The sequence below is a fragment of the Corvus cornix genome, chromosome 19 (assembly GCF_000738735.6).
Source record: "Corvus cornix cornix isolate S_Up_H32 chromosome 19, ASM73873v5, whole genome shotgun sequence".
Classification (NCBI taxonomy): Eukaryota; Metazoa; Chordata; class Aves; order Passeriformes; family Corvidae; genus Corvus; species Corvus cornix.
The window spans coordinates 9,978,257-9,996,436 of record NC_046348.1 but is presented as its reverse complement, the minus strand read 5'-3'; the positions used below and the strand labels follow the sequence as shown (position 1 = coordinate 9,996,436).

At 47.0% G+C, this 18,180-nt stretch overlaps 1 protein-coding gene across 2 annotated transcripts; it reads right to left on the bottom strand.

Moving 5' to 3' along the window:
• Nucleotides 1-1,747: 1,747 nt before the first annotated feature.
• VEZF1 (vascular endothelial zinc finger 1) lies at nucleotides 1,748-16,943 on the bottom strand. 2 transcript variants are annotated; one of them, XM_039562796.1, is made up of 7 exons: nucleotides 16,722-16,942; nucleotides 10,720-11,417; nucleotides 9,928-9,991; nucleotides 8,750-8,933; nucleotides 7,078-7,302; nucleotides 4,957-5,001; nucleotides 1,748-4,608 (listed from the first exon to the last, which is right to left on the bottom strand). In XM_039562796.1, the coding sequence occupies exons 1-7, from the start codon at nucleotides 16,752-16,754 to the stop codon at nucleotides 4,181-4,183; spliced, it is 1,677 nt and encodes a 558-aa protein (XP_039418730.1). In that variant the 5' UTR covers nucleotides 16,755-16,942; the 3' UTR covers nucleotides 1,748-4,180. The 2 variants fall into 2 exon arrangements, with proteins under 2 accessions (XP_039418730.1, XP_039418731.1); XM_039562797.1 differs by lacking the exon at nucleotides 4,957-5,001 and having other exon boundaries at nucleotides 16,722-16,943.
• Between the last annotated feature and the right edge of the window lie 1,237 nt (nucleotides 16,944-18,180).

Below are 18,180 nucleotides of genomic sequence, written 5' to 3'. Positions count from 1 at the left end.
AATGGCATTTAAAAACTTGAAGTGCTTTTAATAGCTGCCTTTTGAAAATACTGTTAAATCTATTTTTGAGATGGATAAACTAAGCTACCAGTGAAGCAGGGCAGGAGTTTTTGGAAGGGCCCAGCAGTGAGAAACTGTCGTTCATTTCTCAAAAACTCACCTCCTGTACAGGGACCTTGAGATAAAAACTACCACACTGCTCGATGCTTTAAAAACCTGAGGGTCCTTTAAATTCCAATTTTCTCTCTTTGGTGGGAATCTAACCCCGACAGCCTTGAAAATGAACCCCAGGCAGTTTTCAGGATACAGCTCAGAGTGGCTGTTTGTAAAATAAAAGTGAGGGAAGAGCGAGCAGAACTTGGAGGCTTATCAGCACCCAGAATGCCCCGGCTAATCCTCGGCAGCCCCGGCCCCTTTATGTAACCTGGGATTGCTGCAGCTCAACAGCTTACTGGGGTCTGGGTGGTTGTCTTTAAACCTCTTGTGGACAAATGCAAACACATTAAATACTTCTTTCTTCTGCCTCTCTAAGGAAAAAAATTGTTGTAAGAGGGGAAAAAAAATGTTTTATTTGTGAACAAGGGCTAATAGAATTAAACTCGTATACTGAGACTAAAACGTGTTTCTCTCTGATCCATCTTGACTGAACAGAACCTGCCCAATTTACAATACTCAGGTGTAACTCTTTGAAAAAAGGTTGAATCCCAAATTTCCCTTCACCTCAAATACTCTCTGGAAGTGCTGGGGTGTTCCAAATAAAGAGAAGAACTGCCCCTTTATACCATGTGCACCATTTCTGGCAGCATGGGTGGCTGTGCTGGAATACTTACGTCCTCGTGGCCGCTTCCCCGCGGCTCTCCTTGCCCGGAGGACGCCTTCCCGTGCCCTCCATCTGACTGCTCTGACTTTCCACGGCACATATCCTTCCAAGGCAAAATTCAACTTTCAAACTCTCAGCCGGTGCTAAGCCATTCACCTCACGCTGAATGCTTACGGAAACTTCAGAAGGAAAAAAAATAAACCCCCTATTGAACTCCTTGCAATCGGAGACCTGAATGGGCTCGATATAAACCCCACTCGAACCAGCGGCAGCAATAGGCTTCCCTGGATGTTGGATTTGATCCAGCTTAAAAGTTTCCATGAAATAAACTAGGCTAAGCGCATCAGCTGCATAGAAACTAACTCGGTGTAACAGGAGCATCTGTTCTTCACATCCACCATTTTCTTAGAGCCTTAACTTGGCGGCGCTGCGAGGTGCCAGCGGATCCCCGGCCGCGCCGGCACCGGCACGGACATCGATTAGCAGGGAGCATGCACGTCGTATAAACCACTTGACCAGGTAGCTTTTGTTTGTCAGAAAAACAGCTTAATGTATTTGGAAGGATGGCGTTACAGAGCGAAGTCAATGTCCGCACTGAGACAGAGGAGGAGCACACCTCGGACCCATTAATACACGGTACAAAGCAAATGTTTACCCAAGTACAAATGAAACAGGTCGACAATTAGCTAATGCAGCTTTGTGGACATAAACCAGGTACAGTCGAGCAGAACCAACATAAAATAAAAAGGAAACAGCCCTTTTCCTACGCCACGCTAAGAGCACCGTGGTTAGTGGTTTGGGAAGCCTCTGTCACGGTGAAAAATTTCCTTGCCGGTGTTTATTCTACTGCTACACTGCTGGGATAAAAATAACAGCTGGCTGTACAAGGGACCCACTGTCAATACTGCAGTAATTGACAACATACAATTAAGTCTCACACCTGTTTATTGTAAGTAATTCATAGATAACCACTTCTAGTACACATTTTCATACTGGCTTTTAATGCTTTTCTCTTTTTTTTTTTTGTAAGCTCAGGGATACCCAAATTTCATCTAAGGGTCATCACTGTGGTTACCCGGACCCAGAAGGCTATACCTACTTTGGGAAACTGGTGCGAGGTGGTGTGGTGGCCAGGGGTGACAGAGATGGCTGGGGAACTACAGGTCCCAACATGCAGGACGGTGTGGTGGTGGTGGCAGCGGGGCCGGGGGAGCGGGGCTGGGGACATGCGCTGGCGGGCCGGCCATGCACGCCGGGCTCTACACAGGGCCAAAACAAAGACCTCTACACACCTGGAGTGAGAACAGTGGTAACAAAGTCATAGCTACATATTCTTCTCTACATTTTTGTTTATTGAGACAAACTAATTAAAAGGCACAAACATAGGGCATATGTTTACATGGACATTATAACAAACATATACATTAAAAGTGTAGGAATGTGTTTCCTTTCTGCTAAACAGAAAGTTCCTAAGCTTTTATATATACAAAAGTTGTACAATTTGATGTCCTAAAGTACAAAAGATCATTTATAAAATTATTTTACACTAAGCTCTATTATTTTTTTTTTGTTTGTTTTTGTTTTACTATGTAGTCCAAGCCCCTAGAACAGTTTCACGTAAGGATACAGATACCTGTCACCTGAGCCAGCAGCCTGGCAATCACTGCTCGCACGGACACGGCCGGGGAGGAACGGAAGCAGTCCAGTGTGACTGGTCAGTCCTGCTAGCACTCTGTGAAAATGCACACGCTAATCTCCAGAGCTCTCAACTTCATAAAGATAAAAACATCTCAACTGTAATTTCTTTTTTTTTTTTTCCTCTTTTTTTTTTTTTTTATTTAATGTAGAGTCTTGGGTTTAGGGTGGTTTGTTTTTTTTAAACAAAGTTTTAAAAATGTGAATATGTGACATGATAGTCTAAAAAGTATATCTGTTTCCCTAGACTTTGCTTTCTACTTTATGTACAGATAAACAGGTTAAGAAAAAAAAGCACATGTAGCTTAAACATGTGTGACCATTTATGAGCAGTTCTGGGCTGGACAGCTCAGCACCCCAGAACTCCCACAAATTGATAGAAATGTGTTAACACAATAGAAGAATAACGTAAAAATGATGATGTTTGCAAATATTTACAAAGTTGAACAGATTTGCACAACACTTGATTAAGAAATAGGGGAGAAATTAAAAGACGTTCTCTGCTTGTCCTGGAGGGGCATCCTACCTAGTTAGTGGTTAGAATAAAAACTGTATACAATTTAATATAAGACAAAACTTCTAGTGAACAACTAACACGTCTGTCCCCTGCTGAAACACCAGCAGGCTCTGATTGGGAGGCAGAGGGCATAAAAATCACACCCAGGGCCTCCAGAATCTTCCAGCTTAAAGCAATTTTCCTTAAGTTTCCAAGCACTCCTTTTGCTCCTAGATAAGAGTCCCATGGGGGTCTGACTGTTCAGAGACCATGTTTACATACATTTCGACTCCTCTTCTGTCAGCCATGGCTGTTTCTCACCAAACAATAACGGTTTTTTTTAAAAAAATGTTGACTACAATGCTCTATTCCCTTAGGGTAATATGTTGGGTAATATTTACATCTCCAAATATCAGGTCACAATCCCTATTATATGTTGAAGTTAGAATGATAAGTTATCATATGCTTTGCATATCAGAGCTGGTATCACCTTTCCCATAGGGAATGCTGCCTGAAATTACCATATTCCCAAAGGTAAAATGCATATTTTCTCCAAAAATGCATTTTTTTTTTTAATGACAACATTGTAATGCATTTACTCATTAAAAAAAATAAAAAAAAACAAAACATCAACACAGACAAAGGTTCTACACTAGCTCAGAAACAGTGGACTTGCCTGGCAGGTTAAAATGAGCCATCCACCCTGTCACAGATACAGAGGGGTCTTTGCTAGTGTTCAGATTAAAATAATTTTCTAAGTTATAATTTGAGGGGATAAAACATAAAACTGTTTTTTTTAATTACCTTTTTTTTCTTTTTTTTTTCTTTTTTTTTTTTTTTTAAACTCTGGCAAATAAGTATCTGTTCTAATTCAGCATCAGTCAGCTACAAGGTAAAACTTAATTTAAATGAAGTGCTCCAGTGAAACTCAAGCCTGAACCATGTGAGCCAAATCAAGGGGAAGATGCTATTGTGGTCTCTGATGGTGTTGCCCCAGTGTCTTAGTCTGAATTTATTATTAACTAAAACAAAACAAAACAAAAAACCCAACAGAACAAAACAAAACAAAACAAAAAAAAAAAAAAAAAAACCCCAACCAAACAAAACCCAAAAAAGAACTGCTGGTAAGGATTCCATTTTAATCCTTTTTAATACTGTTTAGAACTTGTTTACCAGGGAGGAGAGGTGGGCAAGGCCTGGGGCAGGAAAGGCATGCTCTCCACTGGTCTCATGGCTATGTTGAGGGGACCAGCCAGCGTCATGGGGGTGGGCAGGTTCATGGGGGACGTGATGGTGACGGGGTGCGCTATGTTCACTGGAGCGGTTACCGGGGTGGGCAGGTTCACCGGGGTGGTGAGCGTTAATGGAGAGGTCATGGACAGAGGACTGGTTATAGTTACAGGATGCCCTAAGTTCATCGGACTGGATATATTAACTGCACTTGATACATTTACTGGACTTCTCATGCTCATTGCAGCTGCCACTGTGACTGGGTTTGTGATAGTCCCAGAAGCCACAGAGGACGTTATATTGAATGGAGTAGTAAGAGTCACAGGCGTAGTAGCAGCAGTGGAGGTTTGGCACAAGTTAGCAGCTTCTAAAAATGAGACATAAAAAAGACAAAAAGTTTTTAACACATAAAAAAACCATGGACAAGATTTAAACAAAACAAAACAAAACAAAAAACCCAAAAACCAAACAAGAACAGGTACAAATTCTGGAATAATTTTCTTTAGGTATTATTAGTAAGTTAAAACTGTTAACATTCTATAGCCTACAGGAAATACAAACTCTCATGCAGGTCATTTCAATTCAGTATTTTTTCCTGAGAAGTCAAGTGAGGTTGTCTTAGCAAGAGGGTTTCCATGTTCATAAAAACAGTATTGTACAATCAAAAAAATCCTCCCAAGAGGAACAGTAGAAATAGAGGAGAGAGTGTACATACCGAATGGTACGTACTCTATAGCCTTCTCAAAGGTGAACTGACATTCTGTGAAGGTTTTAAAAAGTCATTATTAGGGACTGATAAGCAAAGCTCGTTTCAATATTTACCTGCTTATTTCAGTCTTAATTATTGCTACTAAACTGCTCCACTGCTCACAGTACCTCTACTTCAAGGCTACCCCAGCAGCACATCCCTCAACCCCCATCAGCTCCTCAGCTTTCACATAAGCTACAGCTCCACACCATGTTGGTTTGGGGGGTTTTGGGGTGGGTTTGCAGCAAGCAGGACTGAAGTGCAGAGCAAGGGAGACCCAGGAGGCCGGGGCTGGGGAGCGGGGCCGGCCGGGGGGACGCGGGGGGGACGGGAATCACTCCACATCCATCAGCACCACCTGCCGGCTACCCACACCGGGAGGCTCCGGAAACAGGGAACAGGGCAGGGCTGGCTGCTAAAGAAACCGGGGAAAATACGCTCTACAACAACGTTACTAAGCCGTGTCTGATTCCACAATTGCAGGGCAGGACCCCAAGCTCAGTTACACCCACGTGTCAGAGGTAAGCCAGGAGCAAAGAGTCCACTTTGCCACTGGGGCAATGCAAATGTAACTTTGAAAGCAACATTAGCCCCATTCAAGGGTTACTGTTGGTTCTTCAAAGTCCATAGCTAGGAGGGATGGAGAGGAAGGGAAAGAGTAAAAAAAAAAAAAAATAAAAATTGTGAAAATAAATTGTACTAGACTAAAAAAAATCCCATCTAGTGTTGTAAAGCCACCACAAGTGGAACTAGCACAGGAGAACCAGCATGGAAAGAGCAGCTCAGGCATGGCACTGACTGGTCTAACTTCACCTTCAAGCATAGTCACACTCAAAGACACATCCCACCCATGCTCCTTCCCCAATTCAGTTAAGCTAAAAGCACCAGTCTGACACCACTGCTACCCACCCACCTCCCTCACTCCCCATCCTGCCCCAAAACACTATTAAGTTAAAGCATACTCAACATTCTCAATAAGAAAGGAAAAGGAAACAAGACACAGGGAAGAACAAGCAGAAAAAAATTCTCAGTGATTTCCTAAATCTGACACCATTTCCTTTATCTATTTAGTGGCCTGATGATATGTAATGTTTCTGTTATCACTACATTTTAACATGAATAAGCTGTTTCTGTACTGTCTGATCACAGAATTCAATTACTGGCATAACAAGGGGAAAGGAAGCAAGCAGCCTAAAACACAAACAAGATCCTAGAAAACAAAAACAGATTGAAGAAACTGAAAGGAAGGTTAGGAGAAGAGAAAAAAATAAGGTGAGTCAAAAACATTCCTAAAAACAGCCAGTGAAAAACAATAAGCAGTGGTCACTAAGAACTTCTAAAACATGTAATCCATGAAGTCACATGATGGGCATTAGTAATCAAACTGTTGTGAAACAAATAAGCAGCAGAAACAGAAGAGTTTAAACTACTATATCCTAAAACCACTGAACGGAAGCAATCTGTTCTCTACAAACTGACACAATGACCAACAACAGCAATTCCACTTCAATTACAGCAGCACAGGTAGAGGTGAGCAGTGAGCCAGCACTGATGAGAAAAGGATCACCGATTAGCTCATTTTGTAATAAAAAAAAAGCAACAGAGAAAGAAACTTATCTGAAGTCTAGAAAACTATACAGTTACATGATGATAGAGCAGATGGAATAAATTGGGAGAGAGAAGATGAACAGGACACAGAAAGCACACAGGTGCACACTGGTGCTGATGCAAGGACAGGGGGTGTGTGTATGTGTGTGCACACAAGTGAACAAGGGCAAATATGCACCAAGACAGCTAAAAGCCACATGCAAGTCAAAGCCCACACTCCTGCCCTGGAGCAGACACAAGCTCCCCTCTGTAACTGATGGCTCCAAGGACACAGGCAAGCACAGAGACCAGGGGAGCAAGTCATGAGCAAGTCATTTAACAGCCTGATCTGGGGCCTGTTTCCTCCTGTTCTTTCTTAGCTGTGACTTCTAAGAATGAAACTGTCATGTAAGACATCCCTCCTGACACCTTAAACTCCCCAAATGACTGTAAACTCCACTACCTCACAAACCCAAATGCGTCAATATTGGTTTGTTTTACCTTTCTTCCTCGCTTTGACGGCCTCTTCCCACAATCTCAGGGTCTCTACCTGCTTTCCAGGCCAACTTGTTACGTGTTGCTGCTGCTGCTGCTGTTGCTGCTGCTGCTGCTGTTGTTGCTGTTGTTGTTGTTGCTGCTGCTGCTGCTGCTGCTGCTGCTGTTGTTGTTGCTGTTGCTGCTGCTGCTGTTGCTGTTTCTGGTTGCTGGTCTCTTCACTCATGCATGCTATGCCAATCAAGTAAGAACACAAATTCACCTTGAAAAGTTACTCTGCTTTCTGCTGAGATAACAAAGGCAACTTCTACAAAGAGCATGTGGAATCTCACAGGATTCCAAGAACGAAACCACAGAGGTGTTTAAAACAATATCATTAATTCTGTGCTTTATAAAACTACTTTTCCAAGAGCTAAAAACCCAAATGTAAGTCAAGAACATCTACTTTAACTGCCAAAAATGTATTTGTATTTAGGAAGAATGAAGTTAAAAACTCCAATGAGTCCTCTAGAACTCAAGCTGATTCTACTTTCTCTAAACTTTAGCTCCAGCTTAAAAATGAAAAATAGAAAAGCCTTTTTACTTCTTATTGCAAGTATGACTTAAAAATTTCAGTTTACCTTTACATCACAGAACAGCCTGTCACTACTCTCTGGCCACAGCACAGCTCATCATTTCCACGTCTAACAACTGCTCTAAATGCCTCATGTGAACTGGCTTAGCACCACCAAACTGGCTTGGGAAGCCAGAGTTGTAACCTTATACCTTGAAAAATACTTCACATCCAAATTTCTTACTAAGCTCAACAATCAGGCATTTCAGACATTCCCAGTACCTTCAGATTATCCAGGAGTAACAGGAACTGCAAAGATGTTGTAAATTAATACAGTTTAAAAGGCTTTAAGGACACAGTTTCCAAAGACATTCCTTACTTCTGCCTCTTGATTCCTCTGAAAACCCGTTTTATATTACTAACCATGTGGGTTAACTTAAGTTACAGGTATTTTAATAGGGAAAATTTGAAAGTCAAGTCTTCATTTGCTTGCTAGGCACTCCCAGGCCCAGACCGCAGCACTTCCACAGAGTTTAAGGCTAGAAGGAGCTATTACAAACATCTCATCTGACCTCCTGCACACCACCAGTCAGATGCCATCGATGCCTAAAACATATCAGGGCTGGATTTAAATCCTTTTCCTGTCAGCTACAGCTTGAGGGAGGAAACACTGAGCCCCAGGGTCAAAACCCAGAGAAAGAAGAGAAATCTTTCTCCTGATTTTGATGAGCTTTAGATGAGGCTTCAGACCTGAAACCTGGCAGGTCTTAGCAGTTCTTAAATAGTCTAAAATCACCAAACTATCTGTTGGACTTTTAGGCCTGCACAGTTCAGGAGGTAGTACTAAACTTAAAAGGTGAGAAAATTTTGGAACTCTTTTCTTCAAGAGATTGGTCACTGTCATGAACTGCAGGGCATTCCTAAGGGATAAGAGCACAGTGTAGCAGCAAACCAACTCCACACATGCCAATTCTTGAGCTGAAGCAGATTCTGTTACTAAATATCTACTTTTAAGAGGTGTGACCACCCAAACTGACAGACACATAGCTGAATTTTAATGTCATCAAAGGCAATTCCCTTCGCAAACACACTGTTATTAGAAATGTTTGTAAAACGTTCACCTACTTTTATTGATGCCTTGTTTACAGGTATTACAGTTGATACTTTGGCTCTGCCCGTGTGTCTTTAAGTGGCTGGTGATATATGCTGCACTCAGAAGTTTACCACAGATATTACACGATACCTTTCCTTCATGGCGCACCATGTGTGTCCGCAGTCTGTCTTTGGTGGCAAAGGCAGCAGTGCACGTCTAGATGAAGGACAACAGTTACACTTGAGGTGCAGACAGAGCAGTACAGCATCACCTACAGGCCCACTGGGAGCCCACGTTACCTTGCAGGTCCTAACGGTATCCTAAGTGCATTGACAACATTAAGTTTTACCCGTATTTTATTTATAGAGAAACCAAAATCAAACTGCTCAGCAGAGACTGAGAATGGAACTCATTTCTGAGGCAATCAGGACAAAAATCATACTCTGTACTATTTGAACTTTCTAAAAACAGCGGGTTGCCTTACCCACCAATGCAAGAGGGAGCTTATAAAAAATGCCTACAACAGGCAAAGTTGGTTTCTAATATAATTTTACTGTACAAATATGAACTTGGTACCTTACACTGCTCAAGTACTTCTGTTCCCATCCAGAACAAGGAAACAAAACCTTTTCCTAACGCTATTCTTTTTACCCAAGGCTTTTATTTAATAAGATGAGTCACTAAAACACAGGTTGGAATAAGCATGGATATTCCAAGCAAAACAGTTAATTGTTCAAGGGCAATCAAATTATTTTTCCTAGACTCAGTCATCAACTTATGACAACTTGCTTTCCCCTTCCAGCAAAATAACAGATCCAGAATCAACCATTCCCACCCATTTTAAATAGATGTGCTGAGAAAGAGATTTGATTTGAACATGCTGAGAAACACACTGCACACACTACCCCAGAAATGAGCACTGAGCTGAGGATGCTGCTACAATCCTACTACTAAGTTAAGCATATGGTAAAACAGAGCAACTACGCTGTTCTCCAAGAAAACAAAAACCCTCTAATCTTCCTAAAAAAGCAGCCACAGCATCTTTCTAAAGTTCCACCGTAACTCCAGCGCTGTGGTGAGGTAGAGGATGTGGCTTTATTCCTAAACTTGCTTTTCAAAAGTCCAGGAGCAAATATGGTTCTGGAAAGATTCACCTGAGCTGTACTGACACAATAAGGTATTGTTCTTAATAAACCATTTTAGCCCTTACTTGGCATTTGAAGGGTCTCTCTGTTGAGTGAACATGTTTAACGTGACAGCTTAAATGATCAGGCCTGCAAGAAAGAGAGGAACAGGAGAAAAGTGCACACAGTTACAAACACAAAGTCAGGACACCTTGGTTAGCAGTGCTGACACTGCGCTGGTTGCTCCCTGCAGCCCCCATCCCTCTGACAGCCAGGATAAATCCCTTCCCCTCACCTACCACGAGCTTCACCTGCAACACCTCACAGCTTAAAAACAACCTGCAGTTTAAAACTTAACTCTGTTCTCCTCACACACCTGAAAATGGCACGTTTGGTCACACCTTGTGTAAAGGTGAGAGCGCAACAGCTCTAAAGGTTGAAGTTTTCTCTGTTGCAAGCACAGGTACAAACAGAGCCGGCAGCAATGCAAGCCCCCCTGTGCTCTGTCAGTGCTCTCCACCCTGCCGTAAGATCAGGTGACAGTTTACCTGCCCTGCTGCATTCGGACACAGACCATGGCAAAGGCTGGTAAAGGGGCTCTGTGCACATCCCCAGTGACACAGACACATGTCTTACGGGACCTGGATGAGGTCAAGAAACCATTTCAAACAACTCTCGTAAAAAAGGGACCACTTCTGGCCACTGCTGACCTTGCTCAGATGGAGATTCCCTCACCCTAAAGGCAGACAAGGCTCCTCATCTCCTCACCAATCTCCTCAGAGGTTTGGTTCTCCCAGCCACTCACTATGATAGCTTAACCCTCTCCTTGCTCATGAAAAGCCAACAGTGGAGCATGCCTGGGATTTGCTACATGGTACCTTGAGAAGCCTTTTCCACAAACACCACAGGTGTAGGGTTTCGTGATGCCACCTTCGTGAGACCTCACGTGGTAGGTCATGCGATCCTTTCTCTTGAAGCGCTGATTGCAAATGGGACATTCAAAGGGTTTCTCATCGGAGTGGGACAGCTTGTGCCGGTTGAGGTGGTAGACGTCCCTGAAGGCCTTTCCACACATCTCACAAGCATGGTTCTTCTTCACGGGCTTGCTGGGCTTCTTCACTGTCTGCGTCACTGCCATCGCCGTGGCGCCGGCGCTGCTGCTGGGGTTGGTGGCAGAGGAAGACGTAGTGACTGTGGACAGGATGCCTGCGATAGTCGAAACCAGTGAACTCCGGCTGTTGTCACCAGCGATGGTCGAGATAAGGGGCACCATTGTGGTGGGAGTTTTCTTTGGCCGTGACACTAACTTTATCCCTGTGTGGCAGGACTCGTGACGCCTCAAATGGTAGCTGTCCCTGAAAGCTTTGCTGCAGTAAGTGCACACAAAGGAGGTTTTAGGTTTTTCCTTTTTAATCCCAACAATAGCATCCTTTAATGTTTCTGGTGCAGGCTGAGGTTTCTGCGTTATTGGTAAGGGCAGAATCGGCTTCTGATCGGGCGGCTCAACAGCAGAGCTCAGGAGAGGCAACAAACTGTTCTGTGCTGCCTGCTGTTGGTGATGGGAGGCTTCGTGTGCCTAAAACCAAACATTCACACTTAAATTCTCTGGATGGGTGCTCACTCTGGCCTGGTGAGAACATTTACAAATGACAGGGAAGCACATTCTAGACCAAAAGCCATGGAAGGAACAACAGGAGAAGGTTACATAACACTGGTTTTGGACAAGATAAACCGCTCACGCTGTAAATGCCCTGGCTGTGCAGGTCCTGTGGTAAGTGTAGGACACAGCGCAACAATTATTAAGAATTATTAAGTTTCTGGAGGGCAACTTTTCATGGAAGACTAGGTGCTTGTCAGATCTTTTAGTAACAGCATTTCATCTTTACATAACAGATAACTCATTTTGCTAATGATCGTATCAGATGGCATCTCAGGACTATCTCTGGAGAGGATGAAGGTGCTGACAGGAGTTGCAAAATAATGCCTCACCTTTAAGCCGAGCTTAGTGAATTGAACTGCAGCCACAGAGAGCCAGGATGTGATAAGGCGTCTTATTTAAACAGTGTGTTCATACCCCTGTGCCAGCACTGAAACCAAAGCAACTGGAATCGGGAGCTGTCTAAAGCCACATCTCTATATTTAGCAGGTTCCTGATGCATTTATCCACTGACCACTGTGCTCTCTGCATCTGGAACTAACAAGAATAGCGGCACGGCCTTTTTCTCTTTGTCAGCAGCTACTTTGTGCTGGGAAGAGAAGCTGATCGATACACACTGGGAGATGTCTAGAGATGCTGGAGAACACGGTTCGGGGGTGTTTGGAATAAACCCTGAGAGCTGTTTGAAAGCAGCCAATACCAACTAACTTTGCACTACAGAATCAGTGGCAGAAGCTACAGGGAAGGGAAGGGGGGGCCTGCAGCCAGCACCGCTCAGCTGAGCTGCAGCTTGCCTGCCACGGGCTGTGCTGCACCACGCGTGGTTATTCTAAGGCAGAAACACTGTTATTAAAACTCATCCAGTCAGACTGGGACAAAACCCTGGCAGATACAATTTTAATGTGGTTTAGAAACCACACAGACCAATTCAGCCTAATGGAGCATTAAAATAAATCACTCCAGCACCTTAAGCCAGTTTAAGTGCATCTGTATTCAAGATGTGCCTTGGTCTCATCAGACCAGTTTTAAATCAGGCTCGTTATTAACGCAGCGTGCCAGGCCTGAAGCTGAGTTTGGGGAAACTTGCATTCCCATTAGATCAGTACTGCAGCCTTCCAGGACTCCTTTCCTATGGCTTTCCTCACAAAATAACATGACTCAAAGCTGCGAGAGCTGAATAAAACACTGTGCTGGTGCACGACCCCGACCTATCTACTTTTACATCTGTTGGGGATGACAGTGCTAGGAAGTGCACTCAGGCTAATGCTCTTCCCTTGGGAATCCATTTCAACGCGTCCTTTGGACAAGCCAGTATTTCTAGAAGCTCACTTTGGGCCTTTTTCCTAGTTGTACCCTGGATGCTTTGCCTGTCTGGATTGCAGCACGGACTACAGGCCCCCCCCAGAGCATCTCTCCCTTGCTGCAGGGCAGCTCCTGCCCCACACAAGCCCTGCATCACTCCAATCTCACTTTTTGGGAGCGTGATGCTGGTGATCTTTGGATAAAAGCCATGGGTGGATACCAACACCAACCCACGTGGGAAGGAATACAAGCTCCTGAACACTCCAAGTCTATCTGACAGGAAAACAGTTTACAGGAGAAAGCCTGGACTCCGAACATTAACAGGAGACAAAACTTGTGGGAATCATTAGGAGCCAGGCCAGGCTGTCCATCAGTATCTGCATTTTAGATCCATCTGTGCCGAAGCTCGGGATGCAACAGGTAGGCTGGATATTACCACACCTGCCTGGCCACAGCAGCCACCTCAAACAACAGCCCAAGGGGCTGGTTTATTTTAGGGAGCGATTGCCGAAGAGCTGGATCCAGAACTCTCCTGGAGGCGACGCTACTAAATCAGGGCATGGCACAAGCTCCAGCAGCTCCATTAAACTTTTCCCTGACTTCAGTGACAATTGTGGATTTTTAAACTATTTATTTTCCACATTTTTAAAGAGGTTTTGACACTTCTGCATTGCATGAAAATAGAGTCTGCATGATACACACTGACAGCACAATACTGAGCAAGTTGTGCACTTCAACACAATTTTAACTTAAAAAAAACCCTGAAATGTTTTACAACTTCAAATCAGCGTTAAACAATGTTAAACTGCACCAGAAGACACTGCAGAGCACCTAATGATAGTTCCAGAGATACAATTTCAAAGGCAGAGCTAGCAGATCGGATAATGGAGAGCCCAAATCCTTTGGACAAGGTTCAAACTTGGGCAGTTTATGGATATTTTTAAGCCTCAAAGAATGGTCAGCACTTCAAGGTAATGATGCACTTATTCCTACAGATCCGATGGAGACAGCAGACATAAGACAATGTATATCCACAAAGCTACAGGCTGTGGTGCTGCTGCTTATGTAAGTCTGCTTATCTTGGTTCCCAGGGAGCCGGCGTTATTAGCAGTGCCGTGCTCCTCGCAGCCCCTCTGCCACGAGCCGTGTTCCTCAGTTTCCAAGGGCCGTTAAAGCCTTTTAAAAAAGGATCGGGCAGCATTTTTTTTTAACTCCCTGTTGGAGAAGGGAAGCCAGCACCTGCTGCACGCCTCTGGCAGGCGCAGTTATCCAGGCTCCAACCATGGTTTTACTTGACCCAGCATTAACGTCACGTCAACAATCTGGGGATATTTTGATGGCCTGGGACAGGCTCTCGTGCAAAATCCCCTAGTTCTGTCACTAATTCCTTCTCTCCTGGGGGGGCAGTAAACAAAAAAACCCTGCAATTCGTGACCCGGAGTGTAGGATGTGGCATTGTGAACTTCCAATGCCAGAGGCTAAAATATTTTTGTACTCCAGCCTTAATGTGAGAGCAACAAATTAGCATGAGTCATATCTTGAACACTCCATCTGATGGATGAGTCCTCCTCACATTAACAGATACAACTTTCACTTCCCAAGCAGATACTAAAAGTGGTTTTCAAACTATGCATTTTGGGGACTAAGAAGATCCAAACAAGAACTGCTTATTCAGTAGCATGACTGGTTCTTTAGAAAGGGATACAATTCATCAAGATGCCACCTAAAAACAATCAAACAACTTTATTTGGAAGGAGCGATTTACAGTCGCACAGCCCACTGCTACAGGACTAAAATTAAAACGTTGAACCCTCCTCTAAAAACATTTGGCTAAAAATTACAACTTTATATTCCACATATTAAGCTGTCCCTTAGGAATCCTGTCCCAGCTGGAACACACACTTGGTTTAACACTCCCCCCAGGAAGAATGAGTGTGAATATTCAGCCACTTCCATTTGTTATTTAACTGACACTAGGGAGAGGCTTTTAAATCCACACTTTTTAACTAGTTTTAACTAATCAGCTGGATCAGGGCTGACATGCTGCTGTGGGAATGGGAAGAAGAAAAACGAAAGTCACATCAGGACTACCTCAGTGCTGCTTTCTGCTGGGTGCATTGGCATGCTCACACCCCACATCACTGACTTTAACAAAACCACTCAAGAAACAATATTCAGCATTTATCATGAGCTCTGAAAGCTTTATTATTTAGGGAGGAAAAAAAAAAATCAGAGGAAAATTTCCACGTCACAGTTTTATGAAGATGCTTCCGAGTCGCACGTTCGGAAAGTGAACTGCTGACTCCTTAATTAAAAGCAGCAAAGCCGACTCCTAAATCAGCGTGTGACATCACTACTTCAAAACTCAGCACCTTCAAAAAAACACGGAGGAACAGCGAGGAGCTGGACACGTACTTGAAAGCATTACTTGGCATTTCTCAGCCTGCTGCAATACAGTCCTGCCAGCCTAGGAAAAATTTCCCCTGGAAAACACTCAGCTGGGAGGCAGCAAGGCACTAAACCAGCCCCGGCTCGGAGGGAGATGGCCCTCAACTAAGGAGATTAACTTCTTAGCGTGAAGTTTCCTACGTGCGAATCACAACTGCCCACTAGAGTGAGAAATAATTCACCAGACCTCAGCCAAACTCGATGGCATCACCCGCATCCATCACGAAAAGGCGGAAAACCCAGAGCCCAGCTCCCGGTACCGGCTCCCCGGAACATTCCCGGCGTGTTTTCGGAGGCAGAGAACCCGAGCGAGTGACTCATCCCTTGGTACTTGCAAGGGACGAATTTTTCCTCTCTAAAGGAATGGTGCTCGCTCTTGGCGGATTTATTCATTCAACTCAGGTTTTCAAACTCGTGTCACGGGTTGGGTTCGGGTTTAATTCCGAGGAGGACAGTGAGAAAGCGAGCGGCCGCGACCGGGAATGTGCAAAGAGGATTATTTTACCTTGAGAAAGGTGATGTGCTGGGCGCTTTCCCCCCCCCCCCCCCCCCCCGCTGCTGCAATCACACATTTTATGCTTTCCAGCTCAAAAAAAAGCAGGAGAAAACAATCTGGCGTGAAAGGGCTCGCGAGCCTCACAAAAGCCAGGCGAGGAATTTTTTTTTTTTTAGTTTTTTTTCTGGTACATTGGATTTTCTTCGGAATTACATAAACAGCGGTGTTTTTAAGTCAGTCTTTCACCGACAGAAAGGGGGAAAATTGTGACTCAGTTAGCAAAGGGAGGGGTTGCACGCTCCACCGTCCCTATTCCTCCCCATTCCCGTTAGGATTTCGCCAGTTTTTACAGAAATCCGGCCCGCTCGCGTCCTATTTTAAAAGAAAACAAGCTCCCTCGTCAGCCGGCCCTGAGTCAGGCTGTTTAAAGAGGGATTAATTTATTCTCCCAGACACGGCGTTTGTTCCATCGGGGTTTTGTTGGAGCCCGGTGGAAGCTTGGGGTTGCTTTTTTTTTTTTTTTTTTTTTTTTTTGGTTGGGGTTTTTTTTTTCTGTTGTTGTTGTTTTTCTTTTTGGGCGGGGGGGGGGGAAGAGAGAAAAACAAGCAAACATAAAAAAAAAATACAAACAAAAAAACCCAAAAAGCGCGATCTCATGTTTTACGGTGGGAAAATAAAAATAAAATATAAATATGAATATCGGTGGTTTGCAATGAAAGCGGGAAGGGAGCGCGCTGCGGGGCGGCGGCGGAGGGAGAAAGTGCAGGAGGGAAGGAGGGAGAAGCGGAGCCGCGGGGCCGGTGAGGCGCTGCCCGGCGGGCCGGGTCGGGCCGGGCCGGGCCGGGCCGGGGGCGGGCGGGGGCCGGGCGGCCGCGCTGAGTGACAGCCCGGCCCGGCGGGGACCGGCGGGGCCGCGGCCGTGAGGGAGGGAGGGAGAGAGGGGGGGCGCGGGCAGCGCCGCCGCCGCGGGGCCTCACCTGAAAGAGGAACGCGGTCCAGTTGGCCTCCATGGCGGGGGCGGCGCGGCCCCGGGCGGCGGCGGCGGCGGCTGCGGCGGGCGGTCCCCCCGTCGCTCCCTCCCCCGGGCCGCAGCTACATGGAGCCGACAACAAAGCGGCGGCGGCGGCGGCGGCTCAACATGGCAGCGCCGAGCGGCCGCTTCCGCTAACCTCGGGCTGCACCACTGCGGCCCAGAGGGGGGAGGCGGCGGCGCGGCGCCCCGGCGGGGCGGCGATGGCCCGGGCGGCCGCGGCGCCGCCCCCGCCGCTCCCCTCGCCGCGGGGCGGGCGGCGGGCCCGGGGCGGCGCGGCGGGGCGGCGGCGCGGGCGGCGGGGCCGGGGCGGCGCGGCGGGCCGGCCGCCCCCCCGCGGGGCTGGCAATGGGCCGGTCCCGGGCTGGGGAAGCCGAGCTGTGGCGAGAGAAGATGGAGGAGCGGCCGAGGTGTCCGGGGCCGCCGCCGCCGCCCGCCCCGGCCCGGCCCCGGGGCCGCCGAGCCGCCCGCCCGCCCCTTCTCCCCTCCCCGCCCGCCCGCCGCCCCCGCCTGCCGCGCCGGGAGGGAGGGAGGGAGCCGCGGGGGCGGTGGGGGGCGGCTTCGCCCGCGGGTGCGGGCGGGCGGCAGCGCCGGAGGCGGAGGGGGGGGGGGGGGTGTGAACTCGAGGTCGCCCCGGGGGTCGCCCGGCGCCGCCACCGCCTCGGCACAGTCGGGCTCGCCCTCAGCCCACCCGGGCTCACCCTCATCCCTCCAGGGCTGCTGCCGCCTCCCCGGGCCGGCCCTGCTTCGCACCCCGCCTGGCCGGGCTCCAGGAGGGCCGGGCCCGTCACCGTCCCGCAGCCCGGGGCCCCAGCAGCCTCCCCCGGGCCGGGCCGTGTCCCCCGGCCCTGCCGCCCGCGGGGTCTCGGGCGATGCGGTGACCCTGCGTAGCCCCGCACACCTCCACCGGTCCGGCTGAGTGGATTCGCCCGTACCTGAGGCATCTTCGGCGCAGCACACGCATGCAAATCGTAGCCACGAGCAATTAAATACATACGTACCGTTAATTATGTGTTTACATACATCAAGCACGTCCCTGACAGGCAGCAGGACGGGGCCCAGGGACGGCTCCGTGCACCTCCCTGGTGCTCCCAGGACAGGAAAGGATGCAGGGGACATCTGTGCCCTGCCTCAGGTGGCATCTGAGGGACACCCAGCATTTCTTTGACACCTGAGTGTGGCAGGTTTAACACTGTCACAGGAGGGGGGGTTTTAATCCCGACCTCCCCTCGCCTTCCCTGGCACTCGGGAGATGAGAACAGGCTTACAGCACTTTATTTTTTATTTTCCCCCAGCTCTGGTCAATCCTCTTTGCTCAGGCTCAGATCCCCGCTGAGCATCCGAGGCCTCGGCGGCACTGGGAGTGGGAAGAAGCAGCCGAGGCGCCCTGGCTGCAGCGTGCAGGG

Bases quoted from the DNA above. Each gene is read 5' to 3' on its own strand.
- VEZF1 (XM_039562796.1), bottom strand. From the start codon at position 16,754: ATGGAGGCCAACTGGACCGCGTTCCTCTTTCAG. The intron at 5,002-7,077 runs GTAAAACAAACC...AAACCTTCACAG, and splicing joins CGTCAAAGCGAGGAAGAAAG to AATGTCAGTTCACCTTTGAG. The intron at 4,609-4,956 runs GTATGTACACTC...TCTCATTTTTAG, and splicing joins TATAGAGTACGTACCATTCG to AAGCTGCTAACTTGTGCCAA.